The 24686-nt window shown below is 40.5% G+C and overlaps 1 protein-coding gene across 4 annotated transcripts in view; it reads left to right on the forward strand.

Moving 5' to 3' along the window:
* Window positions 1-24686, forward strand: part of PECR (peroxisomal trans-2-enoyl-CoA reductase) — a 38311-nt gene that overhangs the window by 11383 nt on the left and 2242 nt on the right. Inside the window, exons 5-8 of one of the 4 annotated variants that reach the window (XM_047085286.1) lie at window positions 3219-3315; window positions 5389-5499; window positions 10737-10848; window positions 23348-23434. In XM_047085286.1, the coding sequence (XP_046941242.1) occupies window positions 3219-3315; window positions 5389-5499; window positions 10737-10848; window positions 23348-23434 (407 nt within the window). Of the gene's footprint in view, window positions 1-3218; window positions 3316-5388; window positions 5500-10736; window positions 10849-13950; window positions 14579-23347; window positions 23435-24686 lie in introns of those variants that run through there. The other 3 variants (XM_047085287.1, XM_047085289.1, XM_047085288.1) reach the window with 3 other exon arrangements.

The raw sequence follows: 24686 nt of genomic DNA on the forward strand, positions 1-24686 counted from the left end.
ACTGGTGATTCTTACCTGAATCACTTATTACGTTAATGGTGGGGCAATGTTAATTTTTCTGATTTCATAATTGCTTCTATGTTTATTAGCTGGTAATTCACAAAAAGACTTCTTTGCAACAGCCATTCCTTCCTTATCTGTATATTTATTACAATTATCATTATTATCATTAAATTTTTTGGTATACCACTATGGACTTATGGACTTATTTTCAAATTCCTCTTTCCAAATGCACATATTATCTCAAAGTTAACAGAAATTTATATTGTTTCTACATTTCGCTATTATAAATAATTCTGCAGTGAATAACACTGTACATATTTGTTTCCTATTTGTGGAGTTATATGTTTACCATACATTCTGGAAGATGGATTGTTGGGTGAAGGTGAAAGGTAAATGCTTTTAGGTATTTCCAGGGGCTCCTGGGTGGCTCAGTCGGTTAAGTGTCCGACTTCAGCTTAGGTCATGATCTTGCTGTTCCTGGGTTCAAGCCCTGAGTTGGGCTCTGTGCTGACAGCTCAGAGCCTGGAGCCTGCTTTCAATTCTGTGTCTCCCTCTCTCTGCCCCTCCCCCATTCTCTCTCTCTCTCTCTCTCAAAAATAAAACATTTAAAAAACTTAAAAAGAAAAACAAAACTCCTAGGTATTTCCAAATTTCTGTCCAGTTTGCACTCCCACTAGCAAAATATGAGTGTGCATGTTCCCTAGAGCCTCACCCAAAATGTGTGTTAACAACTTCCAGACAACTCTGATAGGCAAGAAATGATCTTCTCAATGGAGCACCTTTTGATTTGTTGAAAGGCTATCTGGATATCTTGTGTGTGTGTTTGAACTGTGTTGCTCCTTGGCACACTTTTCTTAATGTTGCCTAAGACGTTACATTTTTTCTGTTACATCTATGTGGGGGAGTTTAGCCTGACCTGCTGATCTTTTGGGTGGTTGTTCATGATTACAAGGGCAAAAGATTAGCCAAAAAACGAACTCCCATTTCACATGGATAGACAGTTTGTAGCCCAAATGCCCATCTGCGGGTGAATGAATCCACCAATTGTAGTCTATCTATGTAACAGACTACTACTTGGAAATAAGAGCAAATGAGCTATTAGCTCAGGCAACAACATGGAGGAATCTCAAAATAATTATTCTGAGTGAAAGAAGCCAAGTGAAAAAGAACATATACTGTATGGTTTTATGTGTGTAAGTTGCAGAAGCATTTGAAACATTTGTTAGTGCTCTATTCACTGACAGTTGTACATCATCCTGCCTCCTATTTATAAATGACAGGAAGAAAATGAAGCAATGTGACAGCCTTCAAGGCAGTTTATTACTTGTAATCTGTTCCCACACAGACTGCAAGAGGTTTCAGATATTACCTGATACAGCAATTGGTCATTGAAAGAGGATGTGAGCTTGTCATGGAAATGGTAAAATATAATTTCACTCAACTCCTAGTTCAGATAAATGCCAGTCCCTCTCAGTGTTTCCTTTAGCAGAAGAGTGACTGGAACAGCACTTCATGTGACATAGTCATCACTCCAAAGCTGAATTGTCCAGCATCTGTTCTGTCCTGATGGGGATTCACTAATATCTGTCTCTGATTTTCCACCTCTGTCTCTCATTCTAGCGGCTTTCTCTCTTGGGCACCTACCAGTTTCTTTCTTTCTTTTTAAAAAAATTGTTTAAATGTTTATTTATTTTTGAGAGAGAGAGAGAGACAGAGCATGAGCGGGGGAGGGGCAGAGAGAGAGGGAGACACAGAATCCAAAGCAGGCTCCCGGCTCTGAAGCCGTCAGCACAGAGCCCAACATGGGGCTTGAACTCACAACCTGTGAGATCATGACCTGAGCTGAAGTCAGATGCTTAGCTGACTGAGCCACCCAGGTGCTCGGGGCGCCTACCAGTTTCTGAACATCTGCCACTTGTTTCTTCAGGGGCTCACTGTAACTGCTGAGCCTTTTTCTATGAGGAGGTCACCTCACGTGGTGACCCTGGTGATCAGGGGGCTGAGTGCAAGGGGACAAACACCTCTAGTCCTCCTCAAAGGAAAGAGTCAGGACTCGGTTGTGCTTCTATATAAGCATGTCTCTTCCTGACCCTGTTTCTTGCTCCTGGTGTTTTCAATTTCAATTATCTGTCCCAGCTGAGTGTTGCAATTGAGCCCCTCCTCGCACTGGTGGCAGTAGACAGGACACGGGAACGTGTTCTGTAGATCCACCCTGGACTGCTGGATTCACTAGCAACAGAAGTTGTGGCCCCGTTGGGTAGTTGTGGGATCACTTGGGTGATTCTGACCAAGTAAGTTGGCTTCTGCATGGAGTCCCGCCAGGGTTGCTGCGGACAACACTGGAACAGAGATAGGTTTTCTTCAAGAAGGTTGGGCTCTGTAGGTCTTTAGTGAGAAGTGGATATACCCCTGGGTTTCACATGCTTGGTTCTGAGGACCTTGTAATTAGAAATTCTAAGCAACATTATATCTGTACTTTATGCATGAGATCCCATATGGATGCAAGCCTAAGTATTTTGCACTTCCTTTCTGGAAATATATTAAAATTTATTTAAATTTTGGGGTGTCTAGAAAGCCTATTGATACTATTTCTAGCCCAATGTATGAATTTCTTATCCCTAATCATCTAAAATTGATTTAAAAAATAACCACATTTGTGGGGTGCCTGGTGGCTCAGTTGGTTGAGTGTCCAACTCTTGAATTTGGCTCAGGTCATGATTCCAGGGTCATGGGATCAAACCCTGCATCAGGCTCTGCACTGAGCCTGGAGCCTGCTTGAGATTCTCTCTCTGTCTCCCTCTGTCCTTTTCCCCTGCTTGTGTCCACTCTCTCTCTCTCTCTCTCTTTCAAAAAACAACAACAAACAAACAAACAAACAAAAAAACAAAACCCACACATTTGTAACCCTTAAAATTACCAATTTGTTACTTTTTCTATGTAATAAAAAGATCTTCAAAATATTTCTTTTACGGTCATGGTGTTTTGGAGGATGTTATGTGTGCCTATAATGTAAGATTTGTTTGACCATCAGATAACCGTGTTTTGGCTTTAACATTGAAGGACACCCCCTCCTTCCCCGTGTTCAGAAAAAGGATCAAAAAGACAGACTCAACAAGAATATATCTGTGGGGCTCTGACAGGTCATTGGCACATCCGTCAGTTAACAAGAGAAACAGCAGAAGCTAGTTATAATTTTTATGTTTTGTCTTCTAAAGGCACAGTGGAGCTGCCAGAGAAGGTGTTTATAACCTCACCAAAACCTTAGCTGTGGAATGGGCCAGCAGTGGAATAAGGATCAACTGTGTTGCCCCTGTAGGTAAACCTTCCATATGAAAGCTATTGACAACTTGTTCTCTTCTGATTCCATTTGTGTTGTTGATAGAGGTATTTGTTAATGCTCATGTATACTAGAAAAGATTGGTTTTTAAAAATACTTAAAATCAGGGGCACCTGGGTGGCTCAGTCAGTTAAGCATCTGACCTCAGCTCGGATCAGGATCTCACGGCTGTGAGTTTGAGCCTCGCGTCAGGCTCTGTGCGGACAGCTCAGAGCCTGGAGCCTGCTTTGGATTCTGTGTCTCCTGTCTCTCTCTTCCCCTTCCCAGCTCATGCTCTGTCTCTCTCTCCTTCAAAAATAAATAAACATTAAAAAAAATTTTCTTTAAATAGATAAAATCAGAAAGAAGCGTTCTTTGATCTACAACCAGATTGTCAAGAAGGTTAAATTAAGCCAATGATTCTCATTCTTGACAATATATTAGAATTATCTATGAAATGTTGAAAAACTAGCAATATGTACACTTGACTCCAAACTATGGAATCCAGGCATTGGTATTTTTAAAAGCCACCTAGGAAATTCAAATGCACAGTGAAGATTGAGAACCACTGCTTTAAAGAACAAATTTTGCCAGATTATTTTGTTATTTCTTGGTATATCATTAATTCGTTACAAGGAGAGAGAGAAAAATCTGAAGTCTAATTCAAGTTAAAGATTGTTTAGAAGTCGAGAGAAAATTTCTCAGCAACATACTGTCAATTATAGGGGGGAAATCGCTATATGTTCAAATCACAATATGTTCAATTTCATTTTTTGTGTGTGTGAAATAAGATATAGCTTAAGCTTCCCTGGGTATTACATACCGGCTATGTACTTCAAGAGAGAGATTGTGTGAAATATCTCACTCATCTGGCAAAACTCAGCCTAAATCCACTTCTCTGTGATGTCTCTTGCTTTTTTTCTAAGATAGTAATCATCCCTATATACGAAACTATAACATCTGTGGTTATAATATCTACAGACCTGTCCATATATCTATAGATATTGTTATCCATGCTACTGGGTAGGAACTAAGCAAGAACTGACTTGAAGTGAGTAGAGAAATCTCATCTTTAACAAATTGCAGGCTCCTAGCCAGAAATTTCATATCTCGTCAGTCCTTCACAGCTGACATCACCTTACCCGTATTACACTCAAGTATTTGTAGGAAAAAATTCATTACAGTTTCATTCTTCGTGTTGGTATCTTCGAATACTGGCCCCCAGAAGTGCATTTCTTGAAAACATTTAATAGTATGTTAGTGTTACAAAGTCACATATATCTCCAGAAGATGTTTTTAGGTTAAATGTCTAAACCTTAATACTTCTAGAAGGTTTCATCCTCTTTAAATAAAAGTTCCAAGTTGTTTCATTGGAAACCAGTACAGTGCCCCATTATCATTTGGAGTAATGAATACCACCAAAACCCTTTGGTTTCCTCCCTCACTCACTGCTGTAACCTCTGCTGTAGTGATGGATTCATAACCAATAGCTTTATTGTGTGTTATACAGTTTTTGAGTAATTTTCTTGGCTTTATAAACCCTTGAAAGCTAGTAAAGCTGAATAAAAGAATTCCAAAAAAATTAAAATTTTGGTTTATTTATACTGGATTCAAATATTTTATTTGTGATTTCACTGTAGAGAAAACCCATGAAAATACTGCATTTTCTAAGTCTCACATAACCATAGCCTAGGCTTCTGTTATGAAACAGAGAAGTTTAGCAGAAGATAGAGTAGACTCCCCTGTCTCGCTGTTCCTAGTTAAGTGCCTGTCTGATCTATTCACACAGTTATGTTTTTAGAAAGCAAGTCTTTTCAGAAAAAATCTAGGGCTTGTCTGGTTATTAAGGGAGAGGAGGTCACAAAGTGAGTATTCAGATAATCCGTTTGTAACATGGTAGCTGCACTTCTTTGACAATATCGAGAAAAATTAATATTAGAGATGTTGACTTTTCTGTAAAAATTAACCCACTTACTTTTTGGCATTGGGCAATAGACTGCCTTGATGTCTTTGAGATTAAAATTTAGTTTTATGTGCTTTATTTTGTCTCATTTTATTCTTAAACATAGGGCGTCATTTATTCCCCGACTGCTGTTGACAACTATGGTCCTTTAGCAGAAGACATTTTTGCTGCATACTTTAAGAGAATCCCAGCTAAGCGAATTGGAATTCCTGAGGAGGTAATGTATATTTCTAATAATATCGATTCTAATTACTTTTTTTTTTAAGTGATCTCTTTACCCAACATAGGGCTCGAACTTACAACCCTAAGATCAAGAGTTGCATGATCCACCGACTGAGCCAGCCAGCCAACTCCCTATTACTTTTTTTTATACTTTGGAAATTTGTAACATCTGGTGTCCTTTTTACACGGTCTGGTTGGCTGATAGACATGAGTGCTCCCATTGCTACCAGACCATTTCCCCTGTTATCTTCTGGCTCCCTGCTTTGCACGCCCACAGAATAAAGATCCTGATCTTTATTCAGGATTGAACGCAGTGTGAATTAAGAACAGCATGGTCTTAATGTTTCATTGCACTTTTCAGCTGTATTATTTTATCACATGGCCTTTGTTGGGACCCAGGACCCTAAGCAAAGTCAGATGATTATGGCTATGTGAAGTTCCATATGTGCTTTCTCTAAGGGCCATATTTAAGTATGTAGAAATCAGTAGACTTATTAAAGGCCAGCAATATCTCAAAATATAGTCTTAAAAACACAGTCTGAAAATATAGTGAAAAAAAGGATGCCTTTCCTGCAATAATAGGAAAAACAGAAATACCTGGTGTAAACTTAGCTCTAAACAAAAAGAAATGTATTACTAAAAAACAGAAAAAAAATGAATAAACAGAGACATGTCCTATTCCTCAATGGAGAGAATCAATTTTATTAAAATCAGGTTTCCCTTTGTATGTTGACCAATGGTAGCTACGCTTGTGGTGAACATAGCATAGCAGACAGAATTGTCAAATATAAGGTCATATGCCTGAAACTAATGTAACATTGTGTGTCAACTCTACTTCACTTTTTTTTAAGTTTATTTATTTTGAGAGAGGGAGAGAGAGAGCACGCGAGTACTAGTGGAGGAGGGGCAGAGAGAGGGAGAAAGAGAATCTCAAGCAGGCTCTGCACCGTCAGCACAGAGCCTGATGCGAGACTCAAACTTAAGAACCGTGAGATCATGACCTGAGCCAAAACCGAGAGTCGGTTGCTTAACTGACTGAGCCACCCGGGCGCTCCTGTACTTCAATTTAAAAAAATAATGGTAAAAAAACAAAAGTAAATAAAATCAAGCTTCCCTAAGTTAATGTATAAGTTTAATGTAGTTTCAGAATTCAACACACCGATTCTAAAGTTTGTCTAGAAAAATATTTATGCAAAAACAGCCAAAAAATGTTTTGAAAAAAATAATGGAGGGGATTTGACCTTCCCAATGTCAAAACATACTATAATGCTATACTTATATACAATATCTGGTATTGGCACGGGAACAGATTAAAGTTAGTGGAACAGAATGCATTCTTATGGGGCGCCTGGGTGGCTCAGTCGGTTAAGTGTCCAACTTCAGCTCAGGTCACGATCTCGCGGTCTGTGAGTTCGAGCCCCGCGTCGGGCTCTGGGCTGATGGCTCGGAGCCTGGAGCCTGCTTCCAATTCTGTGTCTCCCTCTCTCTCTGCCCCTCCCCCGTTCATGCTCTCTCTCTGTCTCAAAAATAAATAAACGTTAAAAAAAATAATAAATAAATAAAGTTAGTGGCACAGAATGCACTCTTACATCAGTACCATGTATACACGAGGAGTTTATAAGGAGAAAGTAACATTTCACAACTGTGAGGAAAGGATTGACCATTTAGCAGAAGTTTTGCAGCAATTGGCTGTTTAACTAGAAATAAATTAGGCTGGGGTGCCTGAGTGGCTCTGTCCATTAAGGGTCTGACTCTTGATTTTGGCTCAGGTCATGATCCCATGGTCGGGGGGATCAAGCCCCACGTAGGGCTCTGTGCTGAGGCTGCAGCCGACTTGTGATTCTCTCTTTCTGCCCCTGCTGCGCTTGCACGTGTGCATGTGTGTATGCTCTCTCTCCCTCTCTCAAAATAAAGAAACATTAAAAAATATATATATATCAGGCCTCCTATCTTGTATCACATACAAAATCATTTTCAGATACATTAAAACGCTAAATATAAAAGTAAAACCATAAAACCCTTAAAAGAAAGTGTTTTCTAATTCCTAAACTAGCTTTCATTGTTGTTTTGATGTATATTTTTTCAGAAGTTTACTATGCATACACAAAAATACCTGTATTTATTGACTTTTTTTTTTACAAAATGGGATTCTACTGTGTGTGTTTTTCTGCAGCTTGCTAAGGATAGATCATGATATATTTAATTAGGCTCCATTGTTGCACATTTAGATTCCATTTATATTTTCAGCATTGTGGTAATTCTTCGGTGAACATCCTTAAACACACACATGCACTCTTATGTGAGAAGTAACTTTTCTAGAATTCCTGAAGTAAAATAGTTTTGCATATTAAGTTTTTGGGAGGTACTGTTAAATCAGACATTTCATGAGCCGTTGTAAACAAGGTGTTCGTATTTCTATTCTGAAAACTAAGAGGGGTTTAAGGATTTTAATCAAGGAGATGATATAATTAAATTTTCATTGGACAGAACATTTCCCTTCACTTATATGAACTATATTATCTATATTTACTGCACAGAAATCAAAATTGAGAAGTTTAAGAAATATGGATCAGTTCATTTAAAATAATAAAGGCATTACGTGTTAACATGAATGATATTTTTAATGAAAAATTGCTGTATTTTAAAAAGCAAAGGAAAACCATTTTTTGTATTTGCTTTACACTTTTACAAATTTCTTTAACGTATGGCTTCATATGGCTTCATAGAATACAACTAGACTCTTATCTGCACGTGCATTTGATATGTTGGCAATATGTTGTTTTGTTTAAAGCATATGAAGAAAATCCAACTTCATGTACATGTACAGTTGGAAAAGGAAGGAGCATTTTAATGGACTTTTCAGATAATTGTGGCTATTCTTCTTTGATGTTTGACAAGTGTCTGTTTCTTAAAGATAGGTTGCAATGTGCCATCAATCTCAAACCATGTGAGTGAATCTTTTATGCTCTGTTATATTAAAATCCATTAGTCTTTCTTGCACTTTGGGACTTTCAGCCACACACGATTTTTATAACATCAGTTATTGGCATCAGTTTGGTAAAAAACTGGTTCACTGAGTTATGGGGATCTTCTGGATGTCGACACGCAATCCATTATATCAAAAAAATCCCTTACACAAAAGATCACGTTTGTTAATATCACCACTGATCTCTTCAGAAAAATCTTGAAGTGTTAGGAAATTGTCAAGCTCTTTCTGTTTTCCTGGGGCAAGTGTGATTTTAGGGATTTGCAGACTTCTGGAGGGCATGATTACCCGGGAGAGAGGGTTTTGTTTGGCTGGCATTCAGGAAGGAGCATACTGGAGTGGAGTCTTCCTGACTCACCGGGTGAGATGTTGTTGATTAATAACACAGGTTAATGCAAGCTCTGGTGGTTTCTTTTGATCATAGGTCAGAACTCTCTCCCCTTTCTCAGGGACGTGGAAACTTTTCAATGATTAATTCTCTATACGAGTGTTGTCCAATAGAAATACCGTAATAGTGACACGTGTAATTTTAAGCTAACCACTAGCCACATTAAGAAAAGTAAAGGGGCACCTGGGTGGCTCAATCAGATGAGTATCCGACTCTTGATTTTGGCTCAGGTCATGACCTTCGGTTTGTGAGATTGAGCCCTGTGTTGGGCTCCTCGCTAGGTGTCGAGCCTGCTTGGAATACTCTCCCTCCCCCTCTCTCTGCCCCTCTGCCACTCTCATGCATGCATACTCTCTCTCTCAAAACAAATGAACTTAAAAAAAAAGAGTAAAAAAATATAAAATTAATATTGTTATAACCAATAGGTAATATATAAGAATTTAATTAAATATTATTAATAAAAGTTTATTCAACCCAATGTATCTAAAACATCATTTTACATTCTTCTATAGATTTTGCCTCTTCTCTCCAGACCAAGTCTTCAAAATCTAGAGTGTATTTTACACGTAGAGCACATCTCAGTTCAGACTAGCCATACGGAAAGTGGGCTGTGTCATGTGGCCAGTGCTTCTGGGGACACAAAGATGGAGAGAAGGCTATGCCTGCCCTCCAGGGTCTCACAGTCTCAAAGAGGCATAGCTATGTGAGAGAACACTCTAGGTACACAGCCCTGACTGGGGTGAGGCAAGCAAGACATGGACATAAAACTTAGGGATGTGCCTCACTCTCAGGGTCACACAAGGGCAGGGTCTGCCCTGAGAGTGAGTGCCTCCTTAAATACTGCACCCTAAGCACCATTAGCCTCCCCCTTGTCTCACTTCTGCTAGGGAGCTTCATAAAGTAGCAGATTCTCCAACCCCAGAGCTTACAATTTAGAAGGTCTCAGGTAGGGACCCAAGGATTCTAATGCAGGTGTTTGGGATCTCCCTTTGAGAAACTCCTCCTGTGCCAATAGCCTCATAGAGAGTTCCTTTATGTCCAGTGAAATAAGTCCTCTTTCTTTTTGGTTTTGGGAATAGATGTTTCTGTACTCATCATCTACCTCTGAATTTTTAGGGGATGCAGTGGGGTCTTGAAGTCCCCCTTGTAGGAAGCTCCTGTAGTCTGAGTTCCTGGCCTTGCAGCCTGCAAGACCATTGACTGAGCAAGCTACAATGCCAATTTATTGTTATATAGACGCATTGGCTATTTCAGGGACAAAAATATAAAAGGCATATGATGGCATTGAAAAGTGGAGTTATGGGGCATCTGGGTGGCTCAGTCGGTTGCGTATCCGACTTCGGCTCAGGTCATGATCTCGCGCTCCGTGAGTTCGAGCCCCGCGTCAGGCTCAGCGCTGACAGCTCGGAGCCTGGAGCCTGCTTCGGATTCTGTGTCTCCCTGTCTGTCTCTGCCCCTCCCCAGCTCATGCTCTGTCTCTCTCTCTCTCCTAAAAATAAATAAACATTAAAAGAAAAAAAGAAGAGGAAGAAAAGTGGGGTTATGGCGGGCAATGAAAGGTGTGGAAGGACCTGAGTTGTTTGGAAAAGATTAAGCACAGTGATCACTTTCAGCTTATTCACATTGTGTAGCTTGTTTGACACTGTCTAGATTCTTTCCTATCTTGCTGCACTAGTCACTTTGTTTTCAATGGTGCTCAAATAGAAAATGGTGGTTGTCTGTTCTGTCAGAGTATGGTGCACACGGACTGTAGAATTCATGTTACAGTCATGGGTTTTGAGATATGTTTCCTTGGGTATGGAAACAGCCCCAAATGGGTTGTATCCACTTTTCTGTATGTGTGTACTTCTGTTTCCAGATCTCCCCGATAGTCTGCTTCCTGCTGTCTCCAGCAGCTTCCTTTATCACTGGACAGTTGGTGGAGGTGGACGGGGGCCAGTCTCTATATACGCAAGTATTTGATGTACCAGGTGAGCACTCAAGAAATGAGCAGTCACTGACTTTATGCCTTTTCATGTTCAAGTTTTCAAAATTTCTTAAGCATTTACAAAAGGGTTTAGGGAGGGGCGCCTGGGTGGCTCAGGTCACGATCTCGCAGTTTGTGTGTTCGAGCCCCACATTGGGCTCTGTGCTGACAGCTCAGAGCCTGGAGCTTGCCTTGGATTCTGTGTCTCCCTCTCTCTGCTCCTCCCCTGCTCATGCTCTGTCTCTGTCTCTCTCTCTCTCTCTCAAAAATAAATAAACATTAAAAAAAAATTAAAAAAAACAAAAGGGATTAGGGTTTTCTCTTATGGAACATCAAAAATGTACAAAATATTTATATTCCTGATGTGATCTTTAAAGGAAATGATCCCAAAGAAAATATCTAAATATTTTTATTATAGCACACAACTTTATCTATTTAAAAAGTTGCCTGTGTGTGCATAGGTTGGTGGAATTTTAGTCATGAAAACTATTCTCTATATGAGTATACATTTATAAGGAGGAGAGAGAAAAGGGGCAAGAGGTTGCCATATTTTTAAGATTTAATTTCTCTGTTCCTCTAATAAGCGGCTTGTGTATCTGAACAGAAGAATCAGACCTGGTAGGCTGGGGTTGGGGGGGGGGTGGTATGGTATTATTTTACATTATCTTTGGGATAAAGACCGAGCAAAACCATATGAATTTGCTGTATTCAACCATTCTTAATATACAAAAGCAGTAGTTTTATACGGCTCAACCAAATATAGATGTTGCACACAAATATAAAATGCAGACATATTTGCACTGTTGCTGAAGAGTGTTGAGTAAGTGGCTACGAGCAACTACAATGTGATCGATGTAAGGACACCTGAGTGGCTCAGTCAGTTAAGTGTCCAACTTCGGCTTAGGTCGTGATCTCAGGGTTCATGGGTTCCAGTCCCACATTGGGCTTCATGCTGACAGTGTGGAGCCTGCTTGGGATTCTCTCTTTCTCTCCTTCTCTCTCTGCCCCTCCCCCACTGGTTCTCTCTCTCTCCCTCTCTCTCTCTCTCTCTCTCTCAAAATAAATAAACTTAAAAAAACGTGATCGATGTAATGCATGTGTATTTCAATTTCATATCTGGGACCTGGGTTCATTCACCCTACTCTTCTGTATACTGACAGTCTAATCAAGACATAAGACCTTCTTTGCATTAATAAATGATTAATATGGGACTTCAGTCTTACTTATTATTTTCCCCTCCCCTATCTGCATTTCCTTACTAATAACATCAATGTGGTGATGTGCATAAGATACCACGGTTTTAAGGATGGATCTTGGTTGGAAAGACAGAAATGCCTACATTTTGCAGTTCTGTGTTCTGAAAGTATTTAAAGTGGCCAGGGTGGGAGGGAAGCTCTCCACTTTCCTCACCAGTGGAGTTGAGGGTATTTTTCATTTTTCCTTCATAAAGGGAAAGAAATTTTGGGAGAAATCAGCCACATCTATTTTTTGAGAATATACTTGCCCCAAATAATGAATGGGAATGTTGAGCATTTGTGTCCAGTCTTTTCTTTAAGATTGTCAGCCTAGGGGCATCCGGGTGGCTTAGTCGGTTAAGTGTCAGACATCGGTCAGGTCATGATCTCATGGTTCATGAGTTTGAGCCCTGCATCAGGATCTACAGTGACAGTGTAGAACCTGCTTCAGATCCTCTGTCTTCCTCTCACTCTCTCTGCCCCTCCCCAGCTTGTGTGCTTTCTCTCTTTCAAAAATAAATAAAAATTAAAAAAACAGAAAAACAAAAAACCTACCAAGATTGCCAGCCCTGGAGTGACAAGGCCTGGGATGGAGACTTGGCTAGGCCCTTATTAGCTGTGTGACCTTGGGGAAAATTAATTTCTGTAGGCCTCCACTTTCTTTCCTGTAAAGTGGAGTCACTTATAGCATTTATTGAATAAACGGTTGGGAGCATTATATTAGATAATGCACATTGAAAGCCCTGGTTCAGGATGCTTTTAGCTGCAGCTCAAACGTAACTAGTAGAGGAATTTATTGGCCTGAATAACTGAAAAGCAAGCCGGACTTGAATCATATGCTCATAGATCTCATCAAGGACAATAAATTTCTTCTTTTCCCTTTGTTTTTGCTAATGCAGTATTGGCTTTATCTGAAGATTGCCTCTCCTGGTTACAGGAAGGCTGCCTGTGACCCCTAACAGGCCATGATTCTTTGTTCACAGCCATCTGGACAGAGAGAGAGAGGAGGGGAATGACTTGGTTATAGCATTTCTAGCAGAGTTCTGAGACCCCCTGTTTTGGACCAGCTTATGGGAATGGCCGTCCTCAACCAATAACAACAGCCAGGGGAATGGAGGGCACTGTTTGACTTAGCTCAGTCAGTAACCTAAGTGGGGCCACTTCCCCAGAACCTCATGGATTCCCGAGTGGAAGTGGAGGTTACTGGAAACAGGGTGAAGGACTGGATGCTGGAAAGGCAGCTATATGTGCCCAGTGCAAAGTAAGGGCATGGTTTTAAAGTCATCCTGGTTATTAAGGAAGTAGGATTTTTTGAATGTCTGCAGTATGCCAAGTGTTGTATACAGGCTGTCACATTTAATTTTCACTTTATTTGTTTTTAAGTTTAATTGTTTATTTTGGGGGGGGAGGGGTGGAGAGAGGGAGAGAGAGAGAGAGAGAGAGAGAGAGAATCCCAAACAAGTTCCATGCTGTCAGCCGGAGCCCGACGTGGGGCTCTATCCCACGAACTGTGAGATCATGACCTGAGCCAAGATCAAGAGTTGGATGCTCCACTGACTGAGCCACCTAGGCGCCCCTAATTTTCATGACTTTAAAAAACAGATGTTGTTACACCCCCCGATAATTGATGAGGAAACAGGTTCAGGAAGAGTAACTTCTCCACATTTGGAAGAGCTAGAGAGCTAGTCCAGGGAAGACCTGGGATTCCAAAGCAGGTTTTTCTCAGGACTTTTGCCATTTGTCCTAATGATTTCTTTTTCCCGCTGAGAAGAGGGGTGAACCAGGGAAAATAGGAGGGTTTATTGGAAACCAAGAGGATTAATGAGGTTCATAGATTTGTGTTGGACGTGAGGTTTTCTACTTACTAACAGATCATGACAACTGGCCTGAGGGAGCAGGGGACATTTCTGTTGTCAAAAGGATGAAGGAATCTTTCAAGAATAAATCCAAGCTCTAAGCCAAGGAAACTAGAGGTGTCTTTTGTCCCCAGATGCCTTAACATCTCAAGAATACACTTTGGTACTTTATAAGAGCTAATAATTTGCATGGAACAATTGCTTTCTGCCTTTTTAATGTTATCAATCATGCCTGTACAAAAACTATTTCTGAAATTAAAGCATTTTTAAGTCCCAACCAATACGGTTGAGGCTGTGATAAAAGATTTTTTGAGGAATGGACTTAACACACTTTATGATTTACTTTTTATTTCTAAGAAAAAAACATTTGAAAAATGCAATAATTTCGAATTAAAAATGGAGGTATCATCATCTCCCAAAAGATTTTGCTATTTAATTGGAAAGGTGGGCAATAAATTTAAATTGTGACAGTGTTGTGATTCTTAAAACGAGAGATACACAGTGACTCATTTCTTATGGCAAATATTTTTGGATCAGTAAAGCCTTATTGGTGATTATCAACATGTGATTTGTTTTGTTCATGAAGTCAAATTTGTATAAGCCTTCTTAATTCAAAAGAAAAATAAAGTTATCTGTAGTATTTCTTTGCAGTACTTGATTTGTGTCTTGATTTCCTATCCAAAGTATTCCCTTTTCTTCATGTTTCTCCTTTTGTATACAACACAAACATTTTATTTTATTTTTATTTTTTTCCAATATATGAAATTTATTGTCAAATTGGTTTCCATACAACACCCAGTGCTCATCCCAAAAGGTGCCCTCCTCAATACCCATCACCCACCATCCCCTCCCTCCCACCCCCCATCAACCCTCAGTTTGTTCCCAGTTTTTAAGAGTCTCTTATGCTTTGGCTCTCTCCCACCCTAACCTCTTTTTTTTCCTTCCCCTCCCCCATGGGTTTCTATTAAGTTTCTCAGGATCCACATAAGAGTGAAAACATATGGTATCTGTCTTTCTCTGTATGGCTTATTTCACTTAGCATCACACTCTCCAGTTCCATCCACGTTGCTACAAAGGGCCATATTCATTCTTTCTCATTGCCACGTAGTACTCCATTGACAACACAAACATTTTAATTAAATGTGATACAAATGTGTTAGGGTTCAGCATTCTGCCTTCACTTGATTTTTTCTGGCAAACTGATTTCAGAAATGCCACTTATAAATTATGCACATTCATTTTTTGTCTTAATTAAACCTCTTCCAATTGACTTATTCCCTCTTGAAGTCAAGTAGATATTTCCCTCTATCAGTAATTCTCAGTTCAAAGTATAGATCCTCCCTGACTTACAAAGGGGTTACATCCTGATAAACCCACTGTTAGTTGATAATATCATTAAGTCACAAATGCATTTAATACACCTAGCTTAACTGAACATCATAGCTTAGGCTAGTCTCCTTTAAACATGCCCAGAGCACTTACATTAGCCAACATTTGGCAAAATCGTCTAACACGAGGCCTGTCTTACAATAAAGTGTTGACTATCTTATGCAGTTTATTGAGTACTGTGCTGAAAGTGAAAACCAGAAAGGGTGTGTGGGTACAGAACGGTTGTATTGGTTGGTTTCCCTCTCAATTGGCTGACTGGGAGCTATGGCTGTCTGCCACTGCCTAACATCAGAAGAGAATAGGTATTGCATATCACCAGCCCGGGATAAATTCAAAGTTCCAAGTACAGATTCTGCTGAAAGCATATCACTTTCACACTGTCATAAAGTTGAAAAAACATAAGTCAAACCATCGTTAAGTTGGCGACAGTTGTATGTAATTTACCAAGCTCTGGGAAGGGGCCCCTGAATCTGCCATTTTCTTAGGCTCCCATGCAGGGTCAGGACCAGGGGGAGACCAATGAGATGCCTAGAGTGCAGCATTTAAGGAGGTGCTCACTCTTGCATTTGCTCAAGTGCAGAGTCGCTCCTGAGAGCGAGCACAGCCATACATTTTGTGTCCATGTTATTAATGTGGAAAGATCAGAAATCTTTTCCTGCTAGATAATACTTTAAAATGGCCTTCTGGACATGATAATATCATAGTTGCTAAGAATTACAAGCCAGGCTAGAGGGCAGGCTAGCCCTAACACAGGTTGGTGTGGAAGATGGAAGAGGCAGGGCTTGCTTTTCAAATTACCTCATGCTGATGCCTGCAAACAATCCCATAAAGCCCCACAGTATTGACACTTGTTTATTTCTGCTTAAGGAACGGAGGTCACCCCACATAACATGAGACTTAGCTACAACTCCTTATTAGATCTTCTTGTTAGACCTGTTATTGAGCAGCTGACCATTATCAGTATTCTAGAATCATAAGTCTATTCCCCAGGACTTTGTACACTTTGTGATAGTGTCCTGTCAATAATGTTCTTTTGCTACTACACTTAGCAAATTTTGCTATAGACTAAATATTCCTTAGTAAGTTTCATCACTCAGTAATAATTCACTCAATAATTTCGAGCCCCTACTATGTGCTAAGCATTACAGTAGGAATTGGGTGTGCAGTACTGGAAAAAAAAAAAACCACATGGACTTTGTCTCAAGGGAGCTTACAAGGGCAAGAGAGAGAAAGAGAGAAACATTAATCAAGCCACATACAAATTTAACCCCTCCTCCCCCCCCCCGCCCCCGCCAAGTGTTCTAAGTGCCATAAAGGGTAAGGTCATGGTGCTAAAGGCATGTAACAGGAAGAAAAAGACATCTAGTGGGGAAAAAAGCAACTCAAATTATTAATCATGTTAAAAGACTTTGTTGATTAAGATGACCCTTGTTGACAGTATCTCCCTCCACCCCCCCCCGCCCCCCCCCCCCCCCCCGCTCTTTTGTTTCATGGCTTGTGTTAGTTCGGGTCTCCTGGGAAGCAGATGCCAACACAGAATGAGATGTGCGTGAGACTTGGGGAACATGCCCAGGGAGGATAAAGAGCAGGAAGCCAGCAACAGCCTTCAGGCTGTAGAGCAAGTCTGACACCTTGCTTCCCCACCTTGTAAGGAGGGGACAAAGACAGCGGGCAGGAAGCATCTCAGCTTGCATCAAAGAAACCTTTTTAGGCCAGGCTTGCTGCATGTGAGCCAGGAGGTTCCAGGAGACACTCATGAGCAAGGGGGTTCCAGGAGAATTACCTGGGTTCCACATGTGAACACCCTGTCCTTACTATATATCAGTAGCTCTGCTCCTCCTGCTGGTGAGGGTGACTTCTTTTTCACCAGCTACTGCCTGAGCACAGGCACGCTAATGTGCCCTGGAATCAGCCCGAGTTTGTAGTTCAGGGGGACTTTACTGTGTCCCCTGGCAAGAGTCGCCTCCTTTGGGACCGTGACTTCCAGTGCTGCAGAGCCCGGAAATGGATGGGAAGCACAAAGTCCCACAGTGGATCTTTGGAAGTGATAGTAAGTAGGCCCCCTCCCTCTTCCACTCATTGAAACGTTCCCAACGCCTTTGGGGACATGCGTCCTGAAAGATGGTTCTCCCTCCTTTCAGAAGGTTGCTGGCACTTCAGCTGTGCATTGGTTGTTCTAGCCCTCTGTGAGGCTGGTTGCTTCTGGAAGCATGGTGTGTGATACAATCAATGGTTGCATGATCAGGGACCCACTCTCGTACATTTTACTGGGATGTGGGTCACCTGGTTGGATGCTGTTGTGTGGGATTCGATGGTTATGGATCAGGATTTGTATAAGCATCTAGAGTGGTGGTATCTCAGTCCCTGCTCACTCACAGAAAAAGCAAACTCTTAACTTGGGAGTAGGCATTTGTCACTATGAGGACCATATGGTCACTTGAGCATGGAAAATTTATTATTATTAGCTATCACAGGGAAGGGGGGGTAGTGAGAGATTGGCTAGTAGGAAGTAAGGAGAACTGTAAAGAACATGGGAATGGGGCATCTGGCTGGATCAGTTGGTAGAGTGTGCAACTCTCAATCTCGGGGTTGTGAGTTGGAGCCCCACATTGGGCGCAGAGATTACTTAAAAAAAAAAAAAGAATACGGCAATAGCAGATACAATGAGTAACTAATAATGTCCTACTAGGGCTGAGATGGCAATTAACTATGTTCCCCAAGGCCTAATGGTGTATTTCATAGCTGCCACATGCCTATATTGGGTGGCTGTAAAACAGTTAGTTACCATTTGCCCCTTTAATTTTCAACACTATTCCAGGGCTTGGCTCAAAAAAGTGTCCCCTTGTGGTTAATTGTGGAACACCAGCCTGTCTGGACGGACAGTGCCTTCCCTTCTGAGGAAGCCAAGACCTGGCTGCAAAGCTTCCGCTTGCACTTTAGGTTCTTCTCTTCGTAAGTCTTCCGCACTCCTCGTTTACAAGGGGTTCACTTCACGGAAGCAGCTGCCTGTTGAAATTTGATCAACCGGCAGGAAGGTTTGAAACTGCATCCCAGAAAGGTGTTAGATTAAAAGCTAGGCATTATCTAGCCCTTGTTTTATGACAGTTATCCAAGAGGATAGTTAAATCTCCAGTTACCCAAAGGGATATTTTGAATCTTGCAGACAATGCTATTTATGATTTGCGTGGTAAGCAGAGCCCTCTGTTGGCCAGTGTCTACTTTCACCCAGCCGTGCCACCCGTGTCCTTTTCTGCTCTCCCATGGAGCCAGTGGCAAATCTACACCATGTCCCAGTGGGAGTCAGATGCTGGGGACCTGAAAGTCCTAAAGCTGTTAGTCAGTTTCGGTGCTGCGCCCCCAGGGTTTCCTTGCTCTTCCTATCTAGCGAGGTTCTCTCGCTTGTTTCCATCTGTAGCCTCCAAACCTGCTGTCCTAGGGCTTGTCAGTTCCCTGAAAGGAAACCTTGAAAACCCCTTCTGACTGAGACCACTTCGCTGAGGTTACTAACAACCTTTCTGCTTACTACACTCGTGCATCCTATCCCCCTGCTTATTTATGCCCTTTTCTGTCTGTCCCTGCAGAGCTCTTGGTGGACTCTCGCCTTCCATGAGTTATGCTGTTGGGTCCACTGGAGTCCAACGGCCTAGGTTCGATTCCCAGCTTCCACCGCTTACTCATTCCTGTCATAGCTCTGAGACAATGGAGAGATTTGAATATGGATTGGGAATGAGTGGATACTATTAAAGAATTACTGGTCATTCAATGTGATAATAGCAGGGCAGTTACTTTTTTAAAAAAACGTCCTTACCTAGAACGGGAAGAAATTATATTTGGGATTTGCTTTTAAATACTCCAGTTTGAAGACGAATTGGGGAAGGGAGGGGAGCTGGTGAAACGAGATTGGAAGCATGGTAATAATTATTTAGGCCAGCGATAGATACATTATACATTAGATGGTTAATTCTACTCTTCTCTCTACCTTTGGGTAAGTTTGGAACTTCCTAAAATAAAAAAAAAATTGCAAAATGAAAATGGTCTCATTCATAACTTGGATATAGGGTAACATGGGGAAGAATTAGTTGGCTGTAAATAAAGGTTATTTGGGAGAAACAGGAGAGAGTTTGCACTTGACATACAGTGGTTCATGGGGGTACATGGATGTGGCAAACGTAGTGAAAGACCAGGTTCCAAACAGAATATGTTTTGGTGGTACAAAGCTATTGCCTCTTAACCTGAATTCTGCCCTGTGGGCAGTGGGCATAGTCTATGTGCTCCTGGCCAGCCTCCCACACTGGTTAGTTAACATTATCAGTCAGCTCCAGCACAAGCTGATTGAGTAAACATGTAGGTTTGAAAGATATGGACAATAGTCCATTTATTTCAGTAACATTGATATTCCTGAGTTCATATGCTCGAATAGGGAAATGATATCCAATTGGTAAATTTGGAAGAACCCAAACAAATAAGCAAAGTAAAAACAATATTCCTTGATTCTCTTGACTATTTGGACCATTAAGCTTCTGTTTTCATATGTATAGACTGAGTCACAAATTCAGTTAGAGTTTGTAGTTTTAAGTATGACTCAACAGAATTACCTTTTATTTCAAATGTAATACTTATCACAAACTTAAATAGTTTAAACTTAAATAGTTATCACAAACTCCTTTTCAAAAAAGGAGTCATTGCTATGGGTGATTCACAGTAATTGTCAATCAGAATTTCTTACCTTGTAATTTTGATCTTCTGAAGTCAAGGCTGTGGGTACCAAAGCTTATTTTGTTAGATTTCTTTGGCTTCTTGTTTTCAGATGAACCAAAAAGAGAGGACAAGTCTGTTTCTTCCTGGGGAAAGATTCACATGTGAGGCATTGAGTCTGGATTGGGGGTTGGTGAGATGGACTGTGGCAGGGAGGGACAGGGGACTAAGCAACCCTTCTCTTCTATGTTGTTGGGGTGGAGAGTAGGGGAATTGGGGAGGATGGGTAACTTTATTGGATTCTAATTCATTCTTACATTTTACCTAGAGGAATGAACCTGAGGAGCGTTCAGGGAGATACAGAAGAAAACATTTTGATGAGCAAGCAAAGTGTGTATGCGTGTGTGTGTGTTTGTAGAAATGGTCCTTGTGGTTGTCTTGAGAGTTCAAACTGGAGAGTAGAAATATATTGCCCACAGGGCTGTAGAATCACTATATGGTAGAGAACAATAGTTATCATTTATTGAGTGATTACTATATGCCACATTCTGCCAAACGCCTTCCATGAATGATGCCATCCTAACCTTACACAAACCACGTGGGGTAGATTTCTCCACTACCAGTATTTTTATAGCGGGGAAAATTGGCACAAACAGGCCAAGATCTCACTTAGCAAATGGCAGAAGTGGGATTTGAATGAAAACGGTCTACCTGTAGAGCTGGTGACTAACACGACATACTGAGAGAGACAGACTAGCACCAAGACATCAAGAGATAAAAAAAAAAAAATTTAGGGGCACCTGGGTAGCTCAATCGGTTGAGTGTCCGACTTCGGCTCAGGTCATGATCTCGAGGTCTGTGGGTTCGAGCCCCGCGTCGGGCTCATTGCTGACAGCTCAGAGCCTGGAGCCTGCTTCAGATTCTGTGTCTCCCCCTCTCTCTGCCCCTCCCATGCTCATGCTCTGTCTCTCTCTGTCTCTCAATAATAAATAAACGTTAAAAAAAATTTTTTTTAATGGAAGTATTTAAACACATGCTAAAGAGAAGAGTATAATAAAAGCCAATACCCAGCTTTAATAATGATCTATATTTTCTCAAATTTGTTTATCTCTCTCTCCTACTTGATTTCTAAGTATCTTAGAGTAAATTCCAAATTTCCTGTCATTTCACATCAAGAATTAATTTTGATTTGAAATATTAATGTGAACAGAAAAACATGCAACTCTCCAAAGTGGGAGAGTGATCACCATGGCAATGTGAGAAAAGTCCATATGGTCACCACCAACAGCTCCCACCTATCACTGGTCATAAGACACACAAGCCCCACCCGCGGGCTACAAACGTGTGCTTTGCTCGGCATGTAGGGTACCTGTTTTGGAGAAAGATGCATCAGACTCTCAGAACCGAATTCATGAAACCAACTCCTTTCCCTCTGAATCCACGTCCAAAAAGAAGTCTAAAAATTGGATTTTTCTGTGCAGCTTTGCCTGAGGGGAATTAATGGGCTGCTCTGGTCCATTGAAATGTTTAGCCACTGCAAGAGTGTTGTGTAAGTCTACACCACGTACTTCAATTCCTAGTGAGTTTATGAGCATGACTCAGCATCCTTGAATTTGAGGACTCTCTAGAGAGGAATAGTAAGTTTGAGGTTTTAGACATGCCAGCCCGAATGCCAGCCTCCAGGCCATGGGAAGTGCTGATTCTACTTTCTGCATGGTCTTCCCCATTTGCCTTTGCTGCCCTAACTCAGCAGCTCAATCCTCAAATCCCCATGAAGCTACCGTCATCCTTTTATTTTAAAGGTAACTTATTTATTAAGAATATAACATGTCTTTTTGATTGTACTAGTATTTTTTTAAATGTTTATTTTTGAGAGACACAGAGACAGAGCACGAGTGGGGAGGGGCAGAGAGAGACAGGGAGACACAGAATCCTATGCAGGCTCCAGGCTCTGAGCTGGCAGCATAGAGCCGGACATGGGGCTCGAACCCACGAACTGCGAGATCATGACCTGAGCTGAAGTCAGACGCTTAACCGATTGAGCCACCCAGGCGCCCCTGTACTAGTATTTTTATTGGAATTGCTATTTGTAAATGTTCTGATCACAGCATTATATATTTTGAGTGGTCTACACTTAGTTCCATGTTTCTATGGGGAAAATAATCAGAAACACCTGCCTCTCTCCCTCTCTCTCTCTCTCTCATAGATGGGTTCTTACTTTTTTGCTTCTTCCTTTAATGTGGCAAAATATATATAATTTAAAATTTCCATTGTAACTATTTTTAGGTGTATGGTCCTTATTTATTTATGATCCCTCATTCATTCATTAAGTCTACCCCAAGGCAGAATACCACTTGCTAAAATAACTGAGGATAAATTCAAACAGACATTATGTTCATGCTATCCAAAAATTAAATTTCCACAATCCAAGTATGCTTGAAAAACATCCGCAGTATATCAAGATACAATAGAATTAAATTAATACACAACGAATGCCTGATATTACACATTTAGGCACTGTCTAGAAAGATCGAGTGGAAACTCTTCTGTTGATTTGTATATATTTTTGGATGATCTAGGGATTTTTTTGGAGACAATTTATAAAATAGATCTTTGTTTTACAAACACCACACACTTCAAATGTGGTTTATTTCCATTTAAAGTACTGTTTTAGATCACATTTACACGAAGCTTCAGGTATTTATTTTTTGGCTCAGAAACCCAAATTCTTGTATGAAATTCGAAATGCTGGGCCTCAAATTTAAAAGTTTTTCAGTCTGAAGTAACTACTGAAGAGGGAAAGAAAGAAAATTGCATTCTTTTTTTTTAATAAAGAGATTAACATTTTTTAAGGTTATTTATTTTTGAGAGAGACAGAGAGAATGAGTGGGGGAGGGGCAGAGAGAGAAGCAGAGAAAATCCCAAGCAGTCTCTGCACTGTCAGCACGGAGCCGGATATGGGACTTGAACTCCCAAATTGTGAGGTCATGATCTGAGCCGAAACCAAGAGTCAGAGGCTTAACCAACTGAGCCACCCAGGCACCCTGAGAAAATTGCGTTCTTGAAGAAAAAGGTAAACATTAAAAATTTAAATTTCATTATATAATAACTTTTAAATGTGTTTTGAAATTTAGAAGGCATTTTATACATTATTCTCAAATTTGGAATGCTTTAGAAAAATAATGACATTTATAAATGGCTCTTTTATCAGAGAGGGGGAAGGAGGATAGTGATTTAACTCCTAGTTGTCTAGAAGAGGAAGTTTTGCTCTTAGGCATTTTATCTTATCTCATCTTATCTTATCTTATGATTTTTTTTTTTTAAGTAGGCTTCATGCCCAGTGCAGAGCCCAGCGCACATGCCGAGATCAGGACCCTGAGATCAAGACCACTGCTTAATCCCCCGGGCCACCTAGGTATGTTGCTATTAGGCATATTTTATTTTATTTTATTTTTTGTTTTTATTATTATTTTAAAAATCAAAACTGGAATTTTTTTTTTCAAATTTAAATAGAGCTTGATTTAAGCCTAAGGACAGAATGTCTTGATAAACATCAAAAAAGAAGAGTTTTTATATTTTATCTTTATATATAAGTTCTATATATATCTATATATATAAGTTCTAGACAACTTGTTTATTTTTGACAGAGAAAGACAGAGCGTGAGTCGGGGAGGGGCAGAGAGAAAGGGAGACACAGAATCCAAAGCAGGCTCCAGGCTCTGAGCTGTCAGCACAGAGCCCGACGGAGGGCTTGAACTCACGGACCGTGAGATCATGACCTGAGCTGAAGTTGGACACTCAGCCGACTGAGCCACCCAGGCACCCCTATGTTTTATCTTTAAAAACAAGAATGTAAAAGGTCGGTACACTTGAGAATTTTGGTATGACATGGGAGTCTTTTGGACACACAGAATACAAAGGCATATTTTATTTTCTTTTCTTTACTTTTTTAATCTTTGTTTATTTTTGAGAGAGAGAGAGAAAGAGAGTGCGAGCGGGGGAGGAACAGAGAGAGAGGGAGACACAGAACCTGAAGCAGGTCCCAGGCTCCAAGCTGCCAGCACAGAGCCCGATGCGGGGTTCAAACTCACGAACCGTGAGATCATGACCTGAGCTGAAGTTGGACACTTAACCGACTGAGCCACCCAAGTGCCCCACAAAGGCATATTTTAAACTGACTCTTTTTCTTTCCTTCTTTGAAGGTTCTGGTATCTTAACTATTTCATGGTTTTTGGACTATTCTCTTTGCTTCCAAGTTCTATTTCTCTTTGAGAACTCCAGACTATGCTGGCTAATTGTGGTGGAGAGGCAGTGGGGCCGAAAGGATCTTATTTGTTTAAATATCCTTTAATTCACAGAAATTTTAGCTTCAAACAAATATATTTGCACTGTTATTCTTTCTGTCACCAAATACCAAACACATTAAAGCAAAATATTCAGATGCAATTCTTCACATTTTAGCAACAAAAGAGGAATGGTTTTTATTAGGTATTTTTAAATAAAAGTTTGTTTGGAGTGTCCCTTTCCAAATAGATAATCATTTTGGAGACCCTGAAATCTCTGAGCATTATTTTTATTTCAACATACTTTTAATGGTGTGTGAATCACACAACTCTAAACTCCTTTTGAAGAAAAATACTCTTACAAACAGAAGTTATCTTCTATGT

The sequence above is a fragment of the Lynx rufus genome, unplaced genomic scaffold (assembly GCF_022079265.1).
Source record: "Lynx rufus isolate CCGP_SWC_20201006 ecotype Redwood Valley unplaced genomic scaffold, mLynRuf1.p SCAF_2, whole genome shotgun sequence".
Taxonomy (NCBI): domain Eukaryota; kingdom Metazoa; phylum Chordata; class Mammalia; order Carnivora; family Felidae; genus Lynx; species Lynx rufus.